General features: G+C 38.1%; 1 protein-coding gene across 3 annotated transcripts in view; it reads right to left on the reverse strand.

Annotated features, from left to right (window-relative positions):
• Positions 1-68: 68 nt before the first annotated feature.
• Positions 69-27,720, reverse strand: part of LOC125239796 (serine/arginine-rich splicing factor SR45) — a 94,402-nt gene continuing 66,750 nt past the window's right edge. For 2 of the 3 annotated variants that reach the window (XM_048147526.1, XM_048147684.1), the window contains exons 2-6: positions 9,705-9,833; positions 7,662-8,345; positions 5,531-5,629; positions 2,819-3,502; positions 69-207 (exon numbers count right to left, since the gene is read on the reverse strand). In XM_048147526.1, the coding sequence (XP_048003483.1) occupies positions 2,966-3,502; positions 5,531-5,629; positions 7,662-8,345; positions 9,705-9,833 (1,449 nt within the window). In that variant the 3' untranslated portion in view covers positions 69-207; positions 2,819-2,965. Of the gene's footprint in view, positions 208-2,818; positions 3,503-5,530; positions 5,630-7,661; positions 8,346-9,704; positions 9,834-12,156; positions 12,405-27,720 lie in introns of those variants that run through there. The other variant, XM_048147598.1, reaches the window with a different exon arrangement.

A 27,720-nucleotide genomic window follows, 5' to 3' on the forward strand; every position in this document is an offset into this window, starting at 1 on the left:
GTAGTCGGGCAGCGCGGCCGGCTGCGGCCGCGAGCGCGCGCGCGCGCGTGCGGGCGGCGTGAGGCGCGAGAACAGCCGCTCCGAGCGCGCCAGGTACTCCGCCACTAGCTCCACGCGCGCCTCCGACACCACGAAGTTGAGCGAGTCCACGTACAACTCCGGCTCCTGCTCCTGTTCCCGCGAGGACCCGCGCGACGCTCGTCGGCTCTGTCAACACCCAAAACGGACTGAATAGTCTGAGCTCGCTTCACCCCACGTTCCGAAGCGAAGGGTTCCAGTTAAAAGCATGCAAAGTCGATAAGATCATAGGTAATCATACAATTATATGTTTTGTGTACAAAAATGCTCCGCTTTCTACGTGATGTTTGCTTTGTTACTTTAATAAATTAGCGCTTCAAATATTACTTCATCCCTAATTGTGATCGGAAACAGTCAGTGCATTTGCCGGGTGAGAATTAGACCATAATTTACGCAGTGGACTGCCAATAACTGCCATTATGCCACTATGTCTAATATAATCAAAATAAAAGTAAAAACTAAAACAAAGAACTCAACTGACAAAAAGTGATCAAACGTGAATCTACCAGTGTATTGTCGAAGTCCAATTTGTGATTATTAAGTTTTTCTCAAACATGGCATGAAATATTGATGTTATGTGCCTTATAATTGGCAGCGAAGTATGACGTTGCAGGTGCGGCTAGGACGATTGATAGATAATGGAATTTCATACAAACCTCGCAGGCCAAAGCCGGCAAAGTCCTCTTTTTTAATTTCCAAACACAAATAATTGTGACATAACATCCAGGTATTTAGCCAATTAAAAAAAAAACTATAAGGGGCTTTATAGACGTGCCGACTGCAACTGGTACGGGCCCTAGACAATATTTGATTTTGGGTGCGTTTTCATACAAAAAAATTTTTTTTCTTTTTTTGAATTTTTTTTTAACTTTTTGTTTTTTTATAAGCTTAACGAAAATTCGATTATTTTTGCGCTACGACGCACCGTTTAGGAGATACAGCCATCCAAAGTTACTATTTTCAGTAGACTTTATTTATTTCATACCATGTTTGAGAAAAGCACTATACATACCTCGGCGGGAAATGGGGTTGCCCGCCTCAGACCTATCCTATGTCTATATGTCTTCGGCCGGCAACCCCCTTGTCCCGGCCTCTGTAGTAATGTACTATTATTTCACTTACCACGCAGTCCTTTAAATGTATATTATGTATTTGTAAGTTACATCTAATCTCCAAAGGATTAATAAAATTACAATGAATATTTCAACAATTATTATAATCTATTCTACGATGTATCTGTACTACATTATAAATTATAAATATTTCATTTGTTTAGTCGTAAATGTACAATTTGAACAAACATTACACTAGCAAGTGGCCAATATGCTAACTTCATTAAGACTAGAAAAACCTAAAAACGGAATAACAATAAAATGTGAAGTACCTACTAATTATAATATCCCATTTAAAAGTATAAATCGGTTACAAGGGGTCTACGATAGGTACTACGTGTCTACACAAGGGTTAGGAATGATTGGTTGCACAGAATTCTAGCAGATTAGCAAACATCGCTAATATCGCTATACTCGATTTTAAAAAGCCTGACAACTTTTTATTTGACCCCGAAAGAGTGTCGCTACTAACGGCTTTCATATGGCAATAATGTGCGGACGTCATATATAATGCGGACGTCATATACGTACAGAATTAAAACATGGTTTTAGCACTAAACAGCCTAAAATAAATGAATCCCACAGGCACACCTTTATCGGAGTAGTCGATGTTTATTTTCTTTTTGCGTAGGACCTTGTATTGTACTGGTGGCAATGATGGAATGACCTCCTTATTTCTATACATATTTATGACGGCAGAGGTACAAACATCTTAAATAAGAGCAAAAAATATAACCAAGTAATCAATACTACCGCACTATAAACCGCTGAATTCTGCACCGATACTATTAGTAAGTGCGATAGGGACGGCCCGATGTTGCCTGAATGGTCTACGAATTGCTACACCAAGTAAGGCGCTCTACGTGTCGCGCTTGCACTACTCCGCAGTGGCCGAAGAGGTGTTGGATTACGTTTGCCGGAAGACTGTCAACAACCGATTTCAAAACATTGCTATCGAAATGCTGTGAAATCCTTCATCCTTTTTTGTTGTGTTGTAAGTAATTATATCACGTTTAGTATAATTATTTTAGACATATTTACGATGAAACTGTTAGAAAGTTTAAAATATTTACTAATTATTTACATAACTGACTTTCGACGACGGGTGTCAAATAGTAATCCTTGCGAGTAAAAGAAATTAGTTCAGCAAAAAATTCGCAACGTGGCGAGGGTCTAATAAAAACTTGTCAAGCTATACAAACGTATAAATTTAATTACCACTTCCTTTATGGCAATGGCAACTTTAACAATATTAAAGACAAACATTAAATAATACATTAACTCATCAATATTCAGTTATATATAATCAATAGATATCATACCATGCATTTTGCTCGTAGAATTAAAGTCATCTTTAGGTGCTCGTGCATCAGATCGTTATTGTCACTATTGATCATATTAACAATTAACATGCTATCGATCCGTAACCATAATATTTGTTAATGCATTTCGATATCAAAATTCAATTTTAAGCCATCACTTCCACAGAATGCGATGTCGTTAGTAACATGCTATATAGACTACTGGGAGCCGTCACAACTAAATAGAAACTACAACTCAAAAATTAATGTTAAATTAGTGTCAAACGGAACCGAAGCCAAAGAAAAGAAAGAAAAACAAAAACTTACGATCGACATAATGGCATGGGAGCTACGAGAGGCGAAGCCGCGTCCGCGTCTCCCGGCTCGCCCGCGGCTTGAGAACCAAAACCGAAACATGAGAACGGTCGACACGCGATATTAGTGAGTCACTGGGTGCACTGTCACACGGTGGGTTTAACACGACACGGTTAGTTTGGGATCGGTAACTTTCGGCCGGAATCTTTGGAATTGGAACATGTATTCCAGGAGGGCGCGCACCTTGTTCTCGTGGGGCGGCTGCGAGCGGCGCGACGGCGGCGTCGGGCCCGGCGCCGCGGGCGGCAGCGACGGCCGCCCGCGCGAGCCCGCCGAGCGCGCGGACGCCGCCGACGGCGGTCTCGGTGCCGACACGCACGGCGGCCGCGGCGCCGCGCCCTTGTGCGCCGTGTGCAGCGGGATGCGCGAGGGCCGCCGCCGCGGCGTGTCGGGCGTGGAGCGCGGCTCCTGCTCGGGCATGGGCAGCGGCTGCATGTCGCGCATGCTGCTGTGCGAGCGGCGCTCCAGGCTGTCGCGCGCGGCGCGGGCGCGGCGGCTGACGGGCGTGCCGGGCGTGCCGGGCGCGGGCGCCGGCGCCGGCGCGGGCGAGGGGGGCGTCGTCGACGCTTCTCTCTCCCCCTCTAACTGCCGCACGCGACTTTTTACACTGTCTAATTCGACGCTCTTCTCTTCTAACTGCAACACAAATTAAAATCATATATATATTTTTTTAATTTAAAAGGGTAATTTTTCAGTATTGTTAAGCTACAAGGATTTCAATGGAAAAAATCGACCCTGACTGTATCGAAATATCGGAGGGTGAAGAGGGTTTCCCCAGACTTATTGACACGAAATCGGCTCTAATAGCCGTCCAAAAATAGCTCGTTAATATGAAGACGCTTACGCGAGTTATCGCTGAACGAATCCGACGCATGTTCATATTGACGAGCGATTTTTGGTCGCCCGAAGCCGATTCGGCGTCGATATGTTTGGGGAGACCTTAACGATCTTCCATCGTATGCATGTTCGTCGTTCGACTGTTCGTTTCTTTGCCGCGCCCTACAGCCGAAATGGCTGGTGGACGTGAGATGTCAATCAATTCGTTAGATTTGTAATAGTGACACTGGCTTCATTTTGAAATTGGGACCTGCAAATAAAAGAGGGAAAGGGGGATTTTACGTAGTTAAAAACTATTTTAAAATTCGCGTTTTTTTTCTTTTTATAATAATTAAACTTGATCAAAGAGTAATACATTACGTAACTGACCATAGTGGCTAAAGTTCGTTTGGCAAATTAGTGTTTTTTACTTTCAATTTATTTATTTGTTCAAATTTAGTGCAACAATGCCGGAAGATTAATTTTTGTTCTGAGTGTTGCTTGATAATCGCGTGTAAGCAATAGATTCTGCTGCAAAACAACGAACTTTGGGATCACCACTACGACTGGACGAACTTACCTCTTAACTTTATACGAATTACTTTTTAGACCGTCCTTGTGATTAAGCGACTATTATTGGAAACTGCACATTATACTTTGGGTTTTAGATAAGCTAAGAACTGCATTATACATATTAATAACGGACTGGAGTACCTATCTCCAAATTATGTCACCAATTTTATATTATACTGACATTATCCCACAAATACACTCATAAATGTCGTTTGATATAATTTGTCTCTCTCACTTCTTTTTCTAACGAGCCACGGGAGCCACACTTAAAAAAAATTAACAGTAATATCTCACATGTCTCGTAGTCGTTCCAATGCTTAGCTTAGCAAAAAAAAACAAAGATTCCTATTCCTACCAGGTAGATGTTTTATCTATAGGAGTAGTTATTCGACGTTTCAAGGACTTTGTCTATTCAAGCGCAAGAATAGAGACGGCAAGGTGAACCTTTGTACTATGTATACCTAACTACCTAACTACTGCGGTGCGAGGCCTTGAGCGTAAACAACCTGATATTTCATATATTAACACATTACAATGATGGAAAAGCGGATATATCTTATCTGGTCTGTTTATAAATGGGCTTTATCTCTTTTAATAGGATCATTGTCTAAAACATATCTAATTTCTACGAATAAAACTTGTTTTCTGAATACCCATATACCACTAATAATGTAAGGGGTTAAAGATTTATTTCAAATTTCCCGGCTCGGTCACCATCACCAGTGGGCCCTGTCGTTTTTTCTTTCGTGTATGATACTTATTTCAGTTTATAATTTATATACATATAGTAATGTGACTACTTGAAAAACAACAAATATTTAATAAAATAATTTGATTTGTTCCCTAGCTGTATGACGTAGATTAGTTTTAGTTTTATATATTACTACCTAACGCAACAATGATAAATGCACCTAGATAATGCTTTGCTCATAAGAACAGGGTGCAGATGATGAGCATGGGAGGTTGCAGGATGATCTGATTAAGTACTAGTAATTTAGTTTTATAATACTTTTGCATTCACTCGCCCCAGAGCCAGGCCAACCTACATTGTTGCAGCTATTTCTACAGCCTCGCCTGTGCATGTGCAACTGTTACTATAAATATCAAATTTCAATGAAATTCTAATATGACGTTTCCGAACCCTTGCAGAAGCAGGGCTATCAAAATCGCTGCCAACAATGGTTGGTCTGACTCAAGTAAATAATTTAAAATTAAACGGATTTTTTAGCGGTTTGAAATATATGAATGCCAGGTAGATCTTGATTAATATCTTACCCGAAATTTAAGGTCTTCGTTCAGATCGCGCGCCTGCTCCAGCCGCTCAAGTAATGTCGCACGCTGCTTCACAGCGCGGCTCATCCATTCACGTAACACCTGCAACATATAAATAAGATATTTTCAATGGACGTATTTTTAGACACGAATATGCATGAGGATTCGATATTCACCGTAAGCCCTACGAGGTTCATAGGGTGCTAATTTAGTCACGCTGTGAGCTGATTAGAATCACAGACGTGTTTTTGCTGCATTGCGTGTGTTCTTTAAGCTGGAGTTGTACTTAAACCAACACGTACTTTTAAAATGAGTATAAAACTCCGTTTATATGAGCAGATGACATCCGTCCTAGTTGCTACGGATCTTTATACACGCATGTTCTAAATACAACGAAAGTGAAAATATACCTACCTACATTACGCTAAGAAGAAGCGACTCACAACACAAGGAGGCGAACCTATAGATATTGCAAAAAGCCATTACGACTCAACAATGAGACAAGTTAAATACGACGTTCTTTTTCTTTTATACGCTTGGTCTGCCGCCACACTCCATTACTTCGTTTTTATTCTTCCGTGTAATTTGCCGAAAACTAATTCTTACGTCATTTGACGGGCCCTCGTTAGCGGCATGACACAAATTTACGATGCCTCCACCGCATTGTGGATTTGCGACTACGAGTATTTCATCAAGACCCTATACAACAAAATTAGGTTTCCAAACATCCGTCGTAGTGCGGAAGCTGTGAAATCAGCAAGTACCCTTGAGTTCTGTTTCCTGTTCGTGACAGACGTGTTTAGTCAATGGTAAATTGGCTGGTGTTAGTAAATAGGTATACCTACTAAAACTCATCACAATTATGGATTTTTAGCGTATAGTCCCACAAAGAAGATTTTCCGGCCTAACCAATTACTAATACGTCTACAGACATATGCAAAAATACAGGTTTCCTAATTATGACTGTTCCTACCGATAAAGTTATAGAAAGTGCATACAACGGCCGGCCGCTAACGTGTCAGAGACGCGGAGCAGTGCGACAAACACCGCAGTTCGCACGTACTCTGTTACCTCACTAGTTCTGCAATTAACGAGGTTGGCCGACTTACCGACGAAACCGCCACTAAATTGACGTTTTTTTAACGAATTACCTATTATGCAAACGCTGAACGTGAAACCCAGAAGTTTGGTGACATTTAGTTTTAGGTACTTAGTGCCATTAGTCAGGTGGTATCATGCGTAACAATTAGTTACATACGTAATGATCGCTGACTAGATCTGAATATGTATAGGTAGGCTTTAAACCTTATACCTAAGTGTAGGATAGGCATCTGACAAATTCCAAATTAATTTCCATAGATTTCCTAGTCTGTTAATATTTTTTGATGAATACTTTTGCATGTTAAATTGTATCTTGTTATTTAATGCATGTTAATTATATAAGATGTAATGTTTTGAAGAGAAGTGGCCCGCCGCGTTTCTTGCCGGTCCCATAGTGGATACCCCCCTCCGAACTGACGAGGCTGAGGCGTAGGGTTAGAGCCGGCGTAGCTTTATTTGACGTTAATATGCGCATTGCCTACATGAAAAATAAATATTTCATTTTCATTTCATTTTTTTCACTTAACTAAGAAGCCTCTAATTATAAAGAGTATTCTTTCTAATTCTACAAATAGGGTGACATACGCTCCGATCATACGCGTGAGTCTTGACTCGTGTGACGTTGCGGTCGCTCTTAAAGCTTATTATTCAAATGGTTTGTAATCACATAATAACTATACAAACGGTTGGTACATATTACAAAATACAGAATTTTACTGTCTATTTACTGTCTCACAAATCCTGTTTTACAAATAGCGACTGCTTTTATTCTGGAGAGGTAGGACATGGAATGTGTAACCTAAAAGCCACCATACTCTATTGCTAGTACCTGTGTGTAATTGTGTATATACCTGAATACTAAAATAGGTACAGTCACCGGCATAAATAAGTGATGATTTCTGTACCGTTACATTAAAATCTTGTTTGAAATGTCATACGAAGTTGTCAAATGATTGAAAGCAACAAGGTACAGAAATCATCACTTATTTTTGCCGGTGACTGTACCTACAATTAATAAAAAAATATTATTTACCTGATTCTGTACAGTGGAGCTAAGGAGTTGTCTTTGAAGTTCTACGGGATTACTCTCTTGGAGAATCGCCGCGAACTTCTTGGAGTCCGGCGTGGGAACACGAGGCGGTCGCGGTGGCGTCTCCAGCGCGCGGTCCAGTCGGCCCAGCGGCGACGAGGCCGCGCGCGGCGGCGTGGCGGCCGCCTCGGCCTCGAGTTGCGCCGCCCTGGAGAGCAATGCATCCCTTTCGCTGCGAAGTCGTCTCACGTCTGAACACTCTCCGCAGCCCGAAAGCGCTCTCGCGAACGATTCCTCCGCCGTATCTCCCGAGGGTCTTTCATCGAGCTCGCCTCGCAGCAATTCCGCTTCGTCCCGTAATCTGACGCCTTTCCTTTGTATGACATCCAGGAGGGCCCACAGTTCGTCTTCGAGCGGACGGGATCGGGAGGCGGACGACGATTGAGCGTCTTTCCCGCAAGAGGTCTCGGTGCTGAAGCCGGAATCTTGGACGGAGGGTTGCGGCTTGGTGCGGGTGGCGTCGCCGCCGCCGCCGGCCAGCTTGCGTCGCACGCGCACGCCGGGCTCCCAGTCGCGACGGGTCCCACTCGCGGGAGTCGACGGCGCCATCTTCGACCGAAGATTCGGGAATGTCTCGATGACGAGATCGCGAAACTCAAGCAAAGCTCCGACCTCATTCTGGAGTTCCTGTAACATTAATAGAATTATCAGAATACTACTTAATAATTTAAGATACTTCATGTTCCTCCTGTCTTTCAAGTTTTGGTTTACAGTTTAGGAATGAGACCTATAACGCAGGTAACGTTATGATGATGTAGGTACTAACTTAAATAATAAATAAATATTATAGGATATTCTTACGAGTATACAGATCGACTGAATCCCACGATAAGTTCAAGAAGGCGTGTTGCAGGTACTCAGACAACGATATACATATATAATATACAAATACATAGAAAACATCCATGTGCTCATCACACAAATAAATGCCCTTACCGGGATTCGAACCCGGGACCGCGGCGTAGCAGGCAGGGTCACTACGTGTTAGGCTAGACCGGTCGTCAACTTATTAGTAGTCAAGCTTTTGCGAAGTTAGTAACGTACAGTTCCCAACTATTTTCTAAAAAAAAAAATTATTCTCGTTTAGATTACTTTAAAATTAACTGTCGGTTCCATTACAACATTATGGAATCGTAATTAAAGTGAATAATCAAGGGTCATTAATTGCCTGTCTTATTTTATTAGCCTACTACGTTCGTGATACACAAATAATTTTTATGGTATATTGACATTGCCAGAGTCTATTTTGCATAGCAAATGTAATTCATGGCCTGTGTGGTGACGGGTTAAGAATTTCACCACCCCCTTTCTTCCCGTGGGTGTCGTAGAAGGCGACTATGGGATATGGGTTAAATTGTGGCGTAGGCGAGAGGCTGGCAACCTGTCACTGCAATGTCACAGTTTCGTTTTCTTTCAACCCCTTATTTGCCAAGAGTGGCACTGAAGCTTTAGTAGTTTCATGTGTTCTGCCTACCCCTTTATGGGATACAGGCGTGATTGTATGTATGTATGTAATTCATCCAAAAATTTGTAGACTTCAACGTCTTCAACATAAATCGATTGGGCCAGGCAGGTGGTCCGAGTCGTGCGTTGAATTGATAGTTACATTTCAAACGATTCTAGTTTGATTGGCACGAACTGAACTACTGAAATAATCAATTGACAGTGATTGGTCATGGAAATTATCCACAAATACCGACTTACAAGGCTGTAACTCCATCACTGGAGGACTATGACTTTCTCAAGTTGGTAATGCAAGCCAATATTATAAGTAGTCCTATTGCACACGTAAGTAGCCGTATTGGCCTAAACCTAAACATGACTACGGCAGCCGCTAGTGTTTGTGTTGTATCTCATATGGGCACGGAATACTTTTGAGTTTAATAATTTTCAATGATTCCATATCCATCGAATATTTATTATATAACAATTATGACATTGGCAGAACTTCATGGCATTTCGTAAGTTAGTGAGACCTGAAATTACCTGTAGGGCGACGAGGGACTTAGCCTGCTCCGAGATGAGGTAGTGGAAGGGTTCCGGCTGGGAGCGCAGCTGCATGCACTCCATGCCAGACCCGCCCGAGCCGCCGCTGGCGCTGTCTCCACCGCCCGTCTGGAAGCAAACGATTAAAGTTTAAAATGGGTAAACAAAAAAAAATAAACCAGTAAAGCGTTGTATAAATTATAAATTGTGATGGATAAAAATTACAAATTGAAAATAAGTTTTTCTGGGTTTCGCCATAATCCTGGCTACAATCATTTCACTAAACTGAATCCAGTCATATAATTATATCACTAAACTAGTAACGTATTATAGTTATATTCCTAATAAAATAGCAATTAATCGCTTTCGTTTAACTATGTTACGACATATAATTATATCCCTAGGGTTATAACTATATAACGGCTTTATCTATCTTACTGCGACATATACACACACATACATAACACACGATCGATTACCTACCTACAAATTATGCAGATCGACAAATTATCGGCCACAAACGAGAATGATAATATTTTTCGGTCATAATAAACAGGCACGTCTCAGATTATCACGCCGCTAGCTATGTTTCTTCATACCGTAAAGCAATCGGTTACAATATGAAAATTGATAATTTCGAAGTAATCAGTCCCCTTTGGTGGTACATGGAGGAAACTCTGTAATGTCGCAGTGTTCCATCCACCATGAAATTGAGTCAAGCCTGAGTGCGCGCGCGCCCGGACAACCCGCGTTTTGTTTTCCTTTACATTTACGACTATTGTGCTTGTTGTGATGCGATGTTGCAAGTATTGCAAGATCGTGTACGAAATTTTATTTGTTAAAATACAAACACACGCGAAAATACTCTTACAAGTCAGGTGTAAATAAAAAACAGAACCGTCATGGTTATAATACTTTATGGCATAAAGGGCAACCAATGAGTTGATACACTTTCAGTCGAAATAGGTATGCCAAGATAAAACTGATAGAACCGTCGAAAAGATAAACAGGTGGAATAATCCACGGATGTGACGATCTTTGTCCGTCTACAAACACCTTGTTTACATTGTTCATAGAGTTTGCAAGATCCGCCGATTTTTCGGATCCGGATATTTCGGATCTTAAGATTTGCCGGATCCGGATATTTCGGATAAAACGGATCCGTGTTGAAAAGGTCACTTTTTATAGGGGTTTCGTCAAATCAAAGCTGCTGTTACCAAAATAAAATAATTTAAACTCACAAAACGACATAAATATAGTCTATTTTTGCTTCATTTACTTTTTAGACGAACTTTTAACATACTATTGTGTCGTTTAACTTCGAACTCGCGTAAATCGATTCGGTTTTAAGGATGATTATACAAAAAAAGCAGAATGGGTTTACCCGAGTTTGAAGTTGAGCGACACAATTAATGTCACTCCCATTGTACAGGTACAGCATATAACATTAAACAGTAGGCCAATATTTTTGTTGTGTACATAAGCTAATGCAGGGTAATTTAATGTTGTCACTAATATCTCTGTTTTACTGGGGCGTCTATCCGTAACCATAGCCAATAAATACATCCATGCGAAATTGCAGATGTAGGAAAAAAGATAAAATAATATAATTTTATTGCGTTACACGTATTAGACGTGTTACACATATTTAGTTATCGTGTACAATTTTCAATTGTTTTTCTGAACTTATATGCAAAAGTCATTTGATATTTGCCAGTCGCTTTTCAGTGAAGCTCTAGTCGTGTCGCACCGCACCTCCAGTGTTTTGGGTGTCCATAGGCGGGAGTGATCGCTTACCATCAGGCGACCTGTCTGCTAGTTTGCCTCCCATCTTATTAAATACAAAAAAAATGGATCTGGATTCAGCTTATAAAATAATTACGTATATAATAATTATATTAATTACTTCCATGATCTCTAATTCATCATTAAGCTTAAAAACATCCATGGCAATCGTTTCTGCTTTATAAAAAAATAATAAGTTATCGTTATTCCTGCGGGATGCATCCAGTTAGAAACGAAAGCAGTTTTAAAAACAATGGTTTACTGTTAATTTTATTTAGTTTGTTAACATACAGTTTTATGGGTTCATCGCATGGCGTAATGTACTAAACCTAACCTAGCTTGATATTCTGAAGTATTTGAATTAAATAAATGTGAATAAACATTTTAGGCGACAAAATACAGGAAATAATTCATAAATTTCATTCGAAAATTCTTTCTGGCGTGGATAGATACCCATATTTAACGGATCCGTATTATCCGTTTTATCCGGATCCTATGGGACCTCGGATCCGGATCTCAAATTCAACGGATATCCGGATAATTCGGATATCCGGATATCCGGATCTCAAACCCTAATTGTTCAGTTAGAATTGTCGAAACTTATTGCAAGAACTATTGCGTTACTATTGAAACGAGTAATTCAATATCTGAAAGAAAAGAACAATACCTTTTTTAAATCCCGGGTACACATTTGACACATTACGCATTTAACAACGTATTTCGTTTTTATTTTATTATAGGGAATTCAACATTTGTAAGAGGACGTTATCGAATCGTTCGGCAGCTCGTAAATCAGGCACGATTGAGCCGTAAAGAGAGCCCGGCAATCACCAGCAGTTTCTCTTGCAATTTACTAAGTAAATACAGGAGATTAGCGATGTCAATCAAATGCACTTCAAAGATAATAACGAGATAAACCTTCGAACACGACTGAAACAACTGAGTAAACAAGTTTTCCAGAGTGGACTACGTACTTGAATAGAAATTTGCGGTGTATCACTCTTTATCATTATTGATAAAATAATCTTGACGTGACGGAGAAGGTTGTGTTATCAATGAGTTGCATGTCAGGTATCAGGTACAGTCATTGTTCAAATATGAACCTACTTGTAGAGCAAACGGGAATAATTATTATACATCAAATTTTTTTATTTATGTTATGTATCAGCACTAGGTAAAATATTTAATTTGGTCGATACTACACCGTTTGTTCGGTTAATGTGTGCTAACTAACGTATGTCGGCGAAAGTTCGTGGTACAAACCGGATGGGCGTGCTTCCTGCATACCAACCATTTGAATTTTCCACAATTGTAATAGAAAATTATAGTTTTTCGATAATAGACGCATAATTATAGTCAAAAAGTGGCCTGTGCAGCGTGAAAGCAGGTTTCGGTGATTACCGGGTGTTGACAAACTGCGGAACAATCGGACATTTTGTTGTGACGTTTTGGAGGCGATTTCACGGTTTCGCTTTCTTCGTTGCGTCAGCAAGGCCGTGGCTAATTGTCGCCGGGCACTGGGTGGTATAAGATCTGCTAATGTGAAGTCACATTAGCTTACGTGCCATTTCGTCGTAGGCAGGTATTGTTTGTTTTCAAAGACGTAACTAAAATGTACCTTTTGTATGTAACAAAATATGTGTAGGGAAACTTAATGATACTTTATTTATTTATTTAAACTTTATTGCACAAATAAAACAAAAATGTACAAATGGCGGACTTAATGCCTAATGGCGTTCTCTATCAGTCAACCATCGGGCCAAACAGAGACATGTAAAAATGGTGCAAGGAGAAGGAAAAATGACAATGGTAGAATTATCGAAAACAACTGATTAACTTCATAAAATACTTATATAATACATAAATATAAATATATACAATAAAAATAAATATACTTACTTATAATTGATATATATTCGCAAATATATATCAATACATTAATGATTATGATTTATATACTTTAATGATTTGTTGACAGAGATCACTGAAAGACACAAGGAGAATGAAATGAAAAATGAATTATGGTACCATATTTAAATATTGACACCACTCCCAAGTAAAAAGCATTGAAACCACTGCACCAATTTACACAAAGGGCCTGGCCGGACTGCCATGGTAAAATCGCCCCTGGCTAAATATGAAATATTGATATGCAGGATTATTCGTATTGTTACTACATGTACTACTACTGGATATTATGCCTCAAACTGTTTCCGTTTACGAAAAAAATTAAAAAAAAGAAATTTTGTTTTTTATTTTTTTCTTTAAAACCGCGTATCCGATTGAGTTGTTCTTTGGATATTTTATAGATATATTAGGGATACATCAATAAAAAAAAATTAACTTCCTGACTTTTTGTTAATGCATTTTTTTTTAATTTATGTTTTAAATATTTTTTTTTTACTACATACGAGTTAGCGACACCTACTATATTTTTATATAATAATCGCCATTTTATACTCTATTACATATATTTTTATCAAAAATATTAGTTTGGATCAACAATGTCAAAATAAGTTATTTATATATTACTAGTATTACCCTTTAGTACGTTGCTCCTGGAAAGTGATGTATGAAAATTTTGGCATAATTAATGGAAGATTTTTTTTTTTAATTGGGATATGTAGATTATAGGCCGAAGTTATTTTTCATCAACCCTCCCCACCCCTCCCCCCTCTGCGTCACCCCTCTACCCCCCCTTAAAGAACCGAAAATGCGATTTTTCTCGATTTCTGACAAAACCGATGAAGATACAGAAAAAGCGTGTAGGAACGAAGTAATCCTTAATAAATTTACTACAAATCTCTCATAAACACTTTAGTGCTAGCACTTATAGTTTTCGTGCAATCCGTCACGAAAGTTGCTCCTTTCTGCAATTTTCTTTAAAGAATATTAAAGTGTTGTCCCAAAATGCTTACGAAATTTGTTTGATACGACTAAAATATTGTAAACTCATGACTATAATAAAATTAAGGGGATAAATCACTACCATGGTTGGGACTTGAACTCACGGCTTCCGGATAGAAACTCGAGGGCTCTACCAACTGAGCCACCAAAAGCTCATCCCTAGTTTCTAGCGAATCTTTCAGCTTTCTACTATATGAATCAATGGTACCCCTAGCGTCATTTATCTATCAATCTAGAGGCCGTGAGTTCAAGTCCCGCCCATGGTAGTGATTTTTTTCCCCTGAAATTCATTCTGAGTTTATAATATTTTAGTACTATCAAACCGACGATTTCGTAAGCATTTAAGGAGAAAACTTATCATTCATTAAAGAAAATTGCAGAAAGGAGCAACTTTCGTGACGGATTGCGCGAAAACTATAAGTGCTAGCACTAAAGTGTTTATGAGAGATTTGTAGTAAATTTATTAAGGATTACTTCGTTCCTACACGCTTTTTCTGTATCTTCATCGGTTTTGTCAGAAATCGAGAAAAATCGCATTTTCGGTTCTTTAAGGGGGTAGAGGGGTGACGCAGAGGGGGAGGGGTGGGGAGGGTTGATGAAAAATAATTTCGGCCTATAATCTACATATCCCAATTAAAAAAAAATCTTCCATTAATTATGCCAAAATTTTCATACATCACTTTCCAGGAGCAACGTACTAAAGGGTAATACTAGTAATATATAAATAACTTATTTTGACATTGTTGATCCAAACTAATATTTTTGATAAAAATATATGTAATAGAGTATAAAATGGCGATTATTATATAAAAATATAGTAGGTGTCGCTAACTCGTATGTGGTAAAAAAAAAATATTTAAAACATAAATTAAAAAAAAATGTATTTAACAAAAAGTCAGGAAGTTAATTTTTTTTTTATTGATGTATCCCTAATATATCTATAAAATATCCAAAGAACAACTCAATCGGATACGCGGTTTTAAAGAAAAAATAAAAAACAAAATTTCTTTTTTTTTTTAATTTTTTTCGTAAACGGAAACAGTTTGAGGCATAATATCCAGTAGTAGTACATGTAGTAACAATACGAATAATCCTGCATATCAATATTTCATATTTAGCCAGGGGCGATTTTACCATGGCAGTCCGGCCAGGCCCTTTGGTACCTATTGACTATGGAGATAATTTGAGTCCCGGACAAAGAACATGGTACAGTTTTTATCCCAAAAATCATTAGGAAGTGAAAAGGGATGCGGAAGTTACTACCTATGGGGAAATTGAGGAAAGACTACCTTTTTTCGTCCTAAAAATGTATTCGGGTATAACAACTTACTACTGAAATCTGTTAGTCTGCAAGTAGTACTTAGTATACATATATGTAGTATGAATACACGTGACCTATTATTATGTCATGTTATGGTCACATCAAGCACTAAACTCGCGTGATCACGCGGATGTCCTTCACGCACGTGTTGAGAACATTGATGATACCCACAGATGTCATTTATACCATAGATCAAGCAAACGTATCTACTTAGCGTGTCAAATGAACTCAGTAAAATCCACTGAGTTGTCAGTCTTTAATCGCAGCTTGCAGCTTTCGGGCGTCGATTTTTGTAAGTTGAAGTGAACAAAAACAATGCCTAGTTACGTGATATTTAATTGCAACAACACAAAAATTATGAACACTCAACTCAAGGGCCTGAGACATATTTAAAATCACAGACAAGTAACAACTTGAGTAAAAAATCTGACACGCTCGGCCCCTCTACAAATAGATCAACTTGTTTCTTCTATCTAAATCTAGTTCTGTGATGACACCTATGAAAACATTCTGATAAATCATGACTCGACATTAGTCAAGATAAATTGAATAAAATTTTATTAACGACTACGTTTGATTGGTCTGACGTGTGTTGATCATTAGTTATGCGCTGAATGCTAAACTGAAACTTTCTATTTACATTCAATATTGAGTAAAAATAGTGATTTGCTATAACGAATTGCTGTTCTATTGTCTTTAAACAACTGAGATGTGTCATAACAGTTCTTTAAGTTGCGTGTTAATAAATCGGATGTGTCGGCAGCATGTTCTCCTTTGGCCGTGTAAAAACTTACACGTATTATTAAGTAATTACACGGTGTTCTTTAGTTCCAATTAACAGGTACGAAAAGCCACACACGGAGCTGCGTACGTGTACTTAGTTAAGTAGGATACTTAAAACTTTAAAAGTTAAGTCTTGACTAAAACAAGACTGTTTTCATATCCGTAGTTTAGTTCAAATTAATACTTATATGAATAAAGTAATTGTTGATTACTTACTTATTAATACTTAATGATCCAAGATGCCATTCAGTTAATATCACTTATGTCTTATAAGTATAAAATAATTAAAATTATTAATAATACCAAAATGAGGAATATGAGAATGTTCTTGTTTAAATGAGTAGGTATTGTAAATGATCAGCAGCACTTCTCACTAGAAGGTTCAATGTCTGGTTTGATTTGGTTTCTTAGCGCCGAGAGAGTCGTACCGCCTTTTATGGGCAAATCATTCTAATTAGTACTTTCCTCTTGCCATGAATAGCAGTACAAATTGATCGTGTGGTGATAGCTCTTATAATGTCGATATGATAAGTGATTTTGGATTTCACTAAGTTAGCCGTTACTTAAAAATAATTATTGTATAAATGTTATACATATAACAAATGTTATACATATAACATTTATAATAGCACTTTGTCCGAAATCTAGTCCTAGTTCGCTACAATTAACCCCTAATGATAATAGGTAGAACCCGTGGGATATGTTATATGTACTACTATCTAGCCCAAACAAAGCTACAACGTCAAAAGGTTTGTTAACTGCATTTTCATCTTACCTTTTTATTGCTCGGCCTACAAATCGTTATGACAGTTCTTAAAAATAAACTAATTTGACTAGTAGGAAAGTAGCCCATTACAATGCTGAGGTACTTAGGACAAACGAGACCTACAAATCTTGATTCTTTATCAATCAATAACAGAATACACAAGAGTTAAAAACTTGAAACATTTACAGACCATTTACGTATTAGTTAACAAATTAGTCGAGGTTGCTATCAACAAACATAATACACACAAGACGTTTCGTGACGGCTACAACAACAGTCCGTAAATTGCCGTACAAAAAAATAGGAAACGTATTATATTCGACCATGTCAGTGCAAAAACTCCTGTAATAGAATAGAACTACGAGATCGAGACAAAAAGTGAACCAGTGCAATTACTAAACAATTTGAGATATTAACCGGGCGTGGCAATAGCGTGGCGGTGGAAAAATCACTTATGATTAGGGGTTAGATATAAAACTACACAATAGCTGGCATATCAAATGATGCTGTGTATGTTCAGATTCGATCATGAGTCGTCATTATTCCATCACAGAATGACATCAGATATGAATAAAAACAAATAACGTGACGGGGTATAAGAATCAAGAAAATAGCAAGCAAACCCTGATCCCTATAAGTCGGATTCGCCGACTCTAGTGCCACAGTGAAACTGCAATAAACTAGAATGTCCACTCGTCCACTCCACTCGTTGTCGAAATACTTAGTGACTGTTAATTAACTTAATTTTTAAGTTGTCCTGCACCCATTAATTATTTTTCAATAACAGACAAACATTTTTTATTTATCAAAATGTGCCATCCAATAGTCGTTCCGAGTTAAATCTTGTTAGTTGCTGATATCGATAATATCTAACCGAGAAGAATTAAGTAGCGAAACTGTGGTGAAATTGGTGATAATTCGTTCGGCAATCAGTTGACACTTGCAAGGCAAAAATAAAAGAAGGAGCAACGTGATTCAATCGAGCGTTACGAGCTTTCACTCTCCGACTTGTCCGTTCGGACAAGGTTCATTTTCAAAACTAATAAAAACAGTATACAACTAAGTAACCAGAATAAAGTAAACAGTAATAAATAATGGAAAGTTGTTTAGATTACAGCTTTACAAAAAAAAGAATAGATATTAAAAAAAATAGCAACAACCTTTGTAGTGTTATCCCTTTTTAAATCAAATTACGTGAGAAAACGAGATGACACTATTGTAATTTTGTAATAATTACAATGCTATCTTTTAATTACGACTCTTTTTTGCCAGAGTGTAGAAGCCTAAGTTAAAAATTGCAAGCGTTTGTAATTGGGTTTGAAGTTGAAGGGGACATTTTCAGGAATTGCCATGTCAGTTTTTTTTTACTTTGAATAAAAGTTATGTGCATAAACAATAGCCAGAGAGATGTGTGATAATGAAATATGAATAACGAATACCGTTTGTAAACTTAGTTGCAATACAAGTAGCTCACGCATACGGAACAGCGCATACCTGTGAACAGCAGAGCGTGCGTTCGCGCTCCGCCCAAATAGCTATGCATGAAACTAAACCGTATCCAGCACGTCTATCACGAGGTGGTATATGAAATTTATGGTAGCGACTACGTGAAGTTGCTCTTATTTTCTTGCTCTCGCACCACAATATGAGACCCAGCGAGATGAAACTATTCAGTAACATAAAAAAGTCAGCTGGCGGTAACCTAATCGTAGTGCACATGTAATTTAAAGGGCCATATGTAAGTAGTGTAAGTTCTTAATAAAAAACGGCTTACAATACACGTGCCTACGCACGCACGCGTAATATACCTACTATTTTAAGACGCGTACTAAATCTTTAATTCTTATTCTGAGTGACGAATGACTGAGTTCTAGCTCTTTTTTTAACGAGATGAATTGCTGTCGCAAGTCCATCAGCCATCAACCAGTTGTGACTTATCTATAATATTCTAGACGCTATTCAATTGTCTCAACTTTTCAATGTCATTTTACACACTGGTTGCAATATTTCGCCAGCAAAGTAGTCTAGGATTTCAGTCAGGCAGGCAGAGATCATTATGCAACTATATTACAGTATTTTAGAGAGGTGTAAAGAGTGCAGTAGAGTCACCACAAAGATATATTGAAGCTTTCAAGGTAAGGTGATCAACAATATTTGAACATTATAATAGTGGCGCAAAGTAAAGGTAAGTACCTTGTGTTAGCCGTATCACGGAGATGCTGGTGACTAATAACTGCACATAGTGTATACATGTAGTCCTGTTTAATTTTAACCCTAAATCAAAACGCGTCTGGTGATTTGATTCATAGAGTATATTGAATAGTATGGTATAGAGTTATCAGTCAAGATTTTCGAATGCAGCGCCATCTATTATTAAGTTACGACAACTTTTCATGTGACTTTCCATGCCTAAAGGTTACTATTAGAACATGAAGCATGTGGACTCTTTAAACATGGAACGCCACATTTTTATGACGGGAATTCTAAATAGGTCATTCATCAATCAGTCACATTAATAAATTTTTGAACGCTAACCTTTTTGCCAAAAAAAGAGGACGTTAATAATATTTACAATTTAATACATGTAATTAGCCATAGAATGCCGTTCGCTAGTTTGCGGGTGGTACAGCGACATCTAGCGAAAGTTTTGGACATCAAAAAATGCTTACATTTTACGAAAACAAGTCATTACCTAGTTTGCGGACGTAACAGTGACATCTAGCGAACAACTTGCACTACGGCATATAATTGATTTTCACGCCCTCTATCGTTAATTTCCCTAAACATATCGAAAGTACATCGGATTTACTATTTCCTTTGACTGAAAACACCGTGATTTGAGTTCTGGTGCGTATCTGAAAGCCACTCGTAGATAACTACTCGGCACTCTCAGCAGTAACACGATATAAGATAAGCGGATTGACTCGTAGTCCGTCTCCTAATAAGGCAAGCATTTAGAGGTTCATTGTTTCAACTAAGTGCGTGGGCGACCGATTGTTGCACCCACCATCTGTTCAGCTGATGAATTGCAGCGTGCGAAACGAATTAATCACAATTCTACATGCGTGCTAGCACTACAACAATGGAATAGGCTTTGATAATGTGATTAATGGTATGTGTGAGAGATTTCTTATTGGTTATTAAATGCTGTCCGTCCGTATAGAGGAAAACGAATATGTGACACTTTCTGATCATAAATGTTAAAGTTGGTATAATAGGCACCCAATAAAATAATGACAGCCAAAATGATCACATATAATATTAGACCATATCCGTATTCTAGGTAATATGTTAATACACTAACCTACCTAACCTAACCTAACATATTAACTTGATGATTACGAGCAGAAAACCGTAATATATTTAGTTATATATAGGTAATTTAAGGAAGTATGCAGATGCATAGGCACAGTCTGCTGCAGAGAAAAGTAGACCCCCTTGCAAATTTGTATGGCAGGGGGTCTACTTTTCTCTGCAGCTGACTGTACGTACACTGTAGATGTTTTTGGACAGCAAACATGGTAGTTAAACGGTAATTTTGACTGTGCAAATTGTGAGTCGATTACGCCATAATTCGAGGTCTCGTGGGCATTGGGGCTACGCGACCAACCGGGCATCCGCCTGCTACGCTAGCGGTCAACAACATAAACAAAACGTCCTTAAAATAATAATAAACACAAGTACCTAACCAAACAGCACTCCACAACATAAACCAAATCTCATTTAAAAGGAAACCATAGCAACTATTAGGAAACCCTGTCTTTAGTAATTCCACTTAGCAATAAAGTTTTCAACGTGTCGGATTTGAAGATTAGGTAACAAATTCACACTCATAAGAATTCAATACTTGTATTTTGTACACACGCTATTCAAATTAGGACAGAATCAATTTTGTTTCTATGAGTCTATTATCGACTTCTTTTTAAGTATAGACACAACAATAAACAGTTAAAAATCTCTGACCGATTTGTCCCGGGTTGGCTTCAGATAAAATATTGACCTAGTGTCAGTCGGCGTAATGGTCGAGTCGAGATCAAGACGGCAATTTCGTGGGAGTCGACCGATGCTTCGGTTCCTTATCGGGTTTACTAGATGCAGTTATTTAAATTTATATGTTCGGTACATTTTTAACTTCGGAACGAATTGACCTTCGTGCTTACGTTATAGGATACAAACATATAAGGATTATAAGATTTATAATACCTCGAAAGGCAAAGCGAGAACTTCCATTGCATCATAAGTAATTATCGTAAAGCAAGAGCAAACATTATTGTTTATTTGGCTACGAAATATGATCGATAAATAATTATTCTTAGAACTTACAGTTATACATACAACATACAATTTACAATACTAAACTTGTCCAAAATTTAATAAAAATGTTGGAGGTACGGTCTTTGTAGATCTGCCAGATGCGTGTCATCGGAGATGGAATCAGTATGCGATTTTTTATGGACCTAAAATACTCCTAACGAGCAAGACCCTGATGGTACGGGTAAAGACGGTTCATTAGGTATAATGACATCACCGTCTTTCTGTTCCATGTTTGAGATATGTTCGTTATATATATTTTACCCATAAGCAATCTATCGACCCAAATAAAGTGTCTAATCCATAAGTAGAAATGTGTAGGTACCTACATGGAAAGTTCCCTCTCTAATGGCATGTTATGAAAAAGTTGATAATAGAGGATGTTGTCATCGACATTCATAAATCATCCGCATCAGTCGCGACCCAATCATTATTGGTAATCTGTTGCCGATTGGGACAATATGAGTCTGGAATATTTCGATATCACATCAGGCCTATAGAGATACAGTATCAGGAATATTGGTCTCTATGCGAGGTTGACTGTTCTTATATTTGGTTAAAAGCGCACAATGTCCAGTACAAATAAATTAAGGTTAATGTTATTCACACGAATGTGCGCAATATGGAAGTTACCAGAATGCCCTTTGCAGGCTTTGCACTAAGCGATTTGGCACAAATGTGGTGTTGTTGGATTCGCATCAGCCTGAAGAGAGATGTAGGTATCAGCACCATAAATTGTACTTGAATCACAGTCATGTCAGACAGAAAAAGGAGGCATGGGTGTGAAGTTTTGTTTCAGAAAAGCGAAATACGAAAATCAAGTATGGTGATGACGAGGAGCTGGCTGTGGCTCCAGAGTTCGAGCTGTGAGAATAGCGTATGCGATATTCCTAGCTGGCTGGAAATGGTCCTTACAGATCTCAGATTACGCTGCCAAGCTCTAAAAGACCTGGTCTGTGTCCTGTCCGATCTCATGCAGCGTATTAGGTGTCCAATTAGAGCCAATTGGTTCTTCTGAGTTGCCGAGAAAAGTAAAGGTATAAACAATCGAGAAGATTTAATTACTTTTAAAATTATATTAATTTGTCGTCGCCTGTCGGGACCGGGACTGAGAGTCATTTTGGAAGCATTAGAAACTACGCGGCATCGGCACGGTCGCGGTCGGGCGGACGGCATGCGCGCACGCATACGCAATGAGTCCAAGCGGTAATTCGCTGCAATGGCCGCTCTCGCGCGGCAAACGAGGCCACTAAGTTAGCGATATACCTATGCCTAATTGCCTACGAAATATTATCATACTATGTATATATAAATACTATTTGGAAGCAAAGGGAATGTTGCCTTGAACTCCATCAAGAATATAACAGTCTAAAATCATAACCAAAATCCAAGCAGAGCAGATACAATTAAGATTGAAGCCGTTAACGGTGTTAGTAAAATCTTTATAAAATTTTAAATTATGATGAAATATTTTAGAAACATCTAATAGGTACGTATTTTTATGATTAACATTTTCTAAAATTATGAAATTCATAAACTTTTCCACATTGTTTTTGAAAATTCTATATAAGTAACAAAATAAGTATTTATATTTTTTACTTAATTCCATCTTCGTGTTACTTTACGTCGCGAGTTTTTTAAGGTTCATATGTGATGTCCGCGTGTCGAATGGCTAATAATACTTAGTTAAATAGACATCATGAATAAAATAAATACCATAGGACATTCTTACACAGATCTACTACTAATTAAGTCCCACGAAAAAGCTCAATAAGGCTTGTAATGTTGGAACTTGAACAAAAATATATAAATACAGTATATATACTTAGAAAGTACCCAAGACTTGAATATAATAGTATAACATTTTATGTGAGTATTAATTCGTTTTAATCCATAGGTAACCCTATCGCCGGACGCCGCGCACGTGCGGCTCGTTTCTTTGTAAGAATTTTGTAGGTATTTAAAAAGGCGGTATTTCGTAAACATCAAAGCAGTGAGCCTTCTGTACTTGTACTATTATATATTCTGTGCTTCGTGTTGCAGTGGACAAACACTTAGTGATAAATAATCAACTATTAAAGGTACCATTTATCTACGACTATTCACTGAATAATATCAAAGTGAAAATAAATTATTAAAAATTCAAATAATCGGACAGATTATTTGCTCGGTCGCCATTTTCAAGGCCCGAGTGTCCCGACCGCGATCACCGAGTCGTCCGTCACGCTGCACCGGCCTTGCATTCAGTGCAACCGTCACACGACTCGTTTCCAAAACGTTATTCAACCACATACATAAAATCCGAACTCATTATGTTATGCAAAACGTATGCACAATTTGTAAAAATAATTACAACAACGTAAAATTAATCACGCTAGGGAAACGGCTGCCTAATTTTCCAGAAACACACTTAATCATTATGGACACAGTTGGTTGTGTAGCGCCAATTACAGTTAGTTACATACAACTTCACTTCAGTCCCAATTTCATTGTGAAATCAACTAGCGATCATTTGTTGTTCGATATGGCTACATCATTTTGCTATAGAAAATGTCTCAATTTTCTAATTTAATATAATTAACGTCAAGCCACCACGTCATCAAAGGCATGAGCTAAATATATCAGATTAGAATAGAAAGTTGAATACAAATCAAGGAAACGATATAAACGTAACGTGGTATTACTCAACTAACACAAGTAGATTACGTTGGAAACAGAATACAGCATCTAGTGTGAAACATGGGTTTATTACAAGAACGAATCGAGCCGAGCCGCCGACACGGGCGGAGATAACATCCACATGCTACTGAAGTACTGACGTCCAAGACGACGATGAGCAGTGCTATCAGAGCTTCAAGCATAAGTCAGTCTTTCCATTCCACTTAAGGTTCTTAATGGCTGTCCTCAAGTGGAAATCGTTTCCTAAATAGTATAGACAGAAAAGAGGCATATAGATAGGTATTAGGTAAGTATATATATATGAGTCAGTAATAGTTTTACGTTTGGCTGGGTCTCTGCATTCTTCTCAATTCTTTACATGTCTTAAGTAATTATTACTTAAATGAGCTTATTATTCAATGAAATGCATCTACTAAGGGACAGATGGCCGCATTTTTTTTTTTTAATTCGTCATGTGACATCATAAACAAAATGTGTCAATGTAGCTGGTATGGTACGGTTAACGCACTAACGGAACTAATGAGGCCAACCCTCCGACAAGAGAAGTCTTGCACGCCGCTGCCATTTCTGGCAGCATTCGTGTCAACTCAACTCGATCCTGTATCTTTATCATGACACCAGGAATCTCTTTCCATTAGTTATACCAGTTATTACTTAATCAAAAGCGTTGAAAACTGAAAAGTGTCACAGATATAAGGTTGAGGGGCTCAGAGAGCACAAAAGATAAACGATATCTCTTTCGGCACGTTCAAGTGGGTCGGGCGGCACACGGTACTTAACAGAAGTTCGACAACGTTATAGCCTAGAAACTACACTTAGAAGAGTTTTAAGTGTAGGCGCGAACAATACAGTGAATCATCGCAGCTGTGAATGAAGCCCGTATCTTTGCCCCGGTGTATCGAGCCAGAAATAGAATGTCTGTTGTTGTTCTGCAACGAGTAAAATGGCTGTTTCTTTTAACGGTTATACGCATTTTGTAGGTAACCCAACAATTGTAGACAGTGGTAAACAATCGACTAAACAACAACTAGGCAAATAATATTCGTGAAAAAATGCATTATTAATAAGGAAGCGCCACCAGAACTAAGCATTTAGGTCAATTAGAAACATGTTTATGGCTCTATACCGTTTTTAGCATGTTTCTTGCACCTCCCACAGACGCAGTTACTATTAACTCGGGCTTGCTTAAATAAAACTAAACTATTTACGTTCGTTAACAACATGCACGTGTTCATTAAACATAACTGTTTCTAAAATGTCAACACAACAGGGTGTACGTGCACAATGTGCACATGGTAACGATGAAAATAAAGCTCTCCTATTCCAGTTATTCTACACTGCAAGATGCTACAGAACCGGCTTGCGCTGAAGTGCAGCTTCTAGGAAGTACGATGGTGAGATATCTATCATACGTCTTGGTGACACTTCAAAGAATGGCAATCGATTGTTCCGTGAGTGGGACACTTTCACTGAAGGCCTCGCTCACGCCTCTTAATTCAACTCCATGAGATCCAGTTCTGTATCCGTATAGACACTCGTATTAAAATCTATCTGCAGAATACATTTATTCCGATACCTACACATTTACACGTTTCATAGATAAACTTCAACACATTATTTGTCTGACACTGCTTTATACATACATATTTCAAATATTTCTAACTTGAATTACGCTTTTACGCTAGTTAGTCTGATTGTGTAAACAATAACATTCAAATTCGCATATTATGTTTAACGACATCAAACATTCATTTTTCTTCTTCGATTTACTAAAAATCTGAAAATAGTTCATTTAATGTTTTTGTTTCAAGTACTATAGGACAACACTAGGGTAACAAATTAACAATATACTCGTAGCTTACTAAATCCGTTAATTTCAATCAAAACAACAAATTAAATAATCACTAAAACTACCACATAAAGAATAAGAAGAGATAGTACGGAAAAATATTCAAAATCATAAATTGAAACCATACGTTTGCAACCAAACGGATTGGAACTGCTTTAAAATAAATAACGTATTATAAATAAAAATTAATTAAATCCAGTAACAGCAGACAAGGTGTGCAGGCAAGTATTTTCCAACGAACTAATTAAACCACGACGAAACCTGAGCCCGCAGTGTCGTGTAGCAAGCAATATGACATACGAAACGACGTCAGACACGCTGGGCCTCGGCCAGCTCGCTTCACCAGCTCTGGTTACTTGTGGTTCCATAATGGAGGTTTTGTTTAACCTGTATTAGCTTTCTATCTCCTTCCTTTTATCGGATTTCGCTTTAATATCTGAACATTGACTAAGCGTTTAATAACTCTTGTAAAAAAAACAGTTTTGGCAAAATGGTAAATATCACAGAAAATTATAAGCCATTTTTTTATTTCAAAGATTCTCTGAATAACGACAGCTTAAGAATATTTGCGTACCCACTCGAGCCCGACGTTAACGCACTAAGACTAGAAAGATTGCATCCGCGGCATGACTTGGAATTCTAGATTTTTTTTATTTGTTAGAATTATTTTCAAGCAATTGTAAATTACGAAATGAAAATTCGATTAAACTGTTGACATAATTTGTGGTAGAAGGCGGATGCGGCGGCGGAAACGACGACACGGTCCAGGGAGCCCGCGGACCATGGGGTGACGTCACCGAGCACCGCAGACGGATATTCACCATACTGAACCAAACTGGTATTATTATAGCACTCCATAATAAAGCCACTTTTAAAATTAAATCCAACCGCCTGTATCCCGTTTACGATATATTCTTTAAGAAATTAATTGGTTGTATTTGATTTCCATTTTATAAAATTAGATTAGGATCAGGGATGATTTAATAAGATTTTTTATGTCAAATCATCGACTTTAATCATGAGTAGCTAATTTATCTGTAATGTACTACCCAGAGTACCCAGCCATCTTACTTGTGTATCTATTTAACACGATCGATGCCGGCGACACAGCAGTTGTGTCCAAAACGTTCCTATTTCTATACCACTGGTATAGGAGTAAGAAGTAGTGACTACTGGCATAGTTTAGGCTTTTAGTAAAAATGTTCCGGGGACGAATGTGTTAAAATCAAGGCGACCAGTTTCTTAATTTATTTCTTAATTCGTTATTTTCTGGACTAGGTAACAAACATAAGCATCGGTACTTATTAGTTATTCCGTTAATGCCCAATTCACGGGCGTTACATGTTATTAGATTTGCTATCTTGCTATTACTTACACTTGTGTTAAGTTAAGATGCACCTAGACCTCAATTGTTACGTGCTCATGATCTTCATTAGAAATTGAATGTCAGCATATTAAGTAAATATATCACATGCAAAGTATTTAGATGCTGGTGTTAATTATCTAATTAGAATCGTGTGACTTAATCGCGGCAACCAAGTTGAAAAAAGTAGAAAGTTCGTTGAGAGTGGCATCCGAGGCTCGTAGTATCGAATTCAAATCACGAATCCGCCCC

The sequence above is a fragment of the Leguminivora glycinivorella genome, chromosome 1 (genome assembly GCF_023078275.1).
Source record: "Leguminivora glycinivorella isolate SPB_JAAS2020 chromosome 1, LegGlyc_1.1, whole genome shotgun sequence".
NCBI lineage: Eukaryota > Metazoa > Arthropoda > Insecta > Lepidoptera > Tortricidae > Leguminivora > Leguminivora glycinivorella.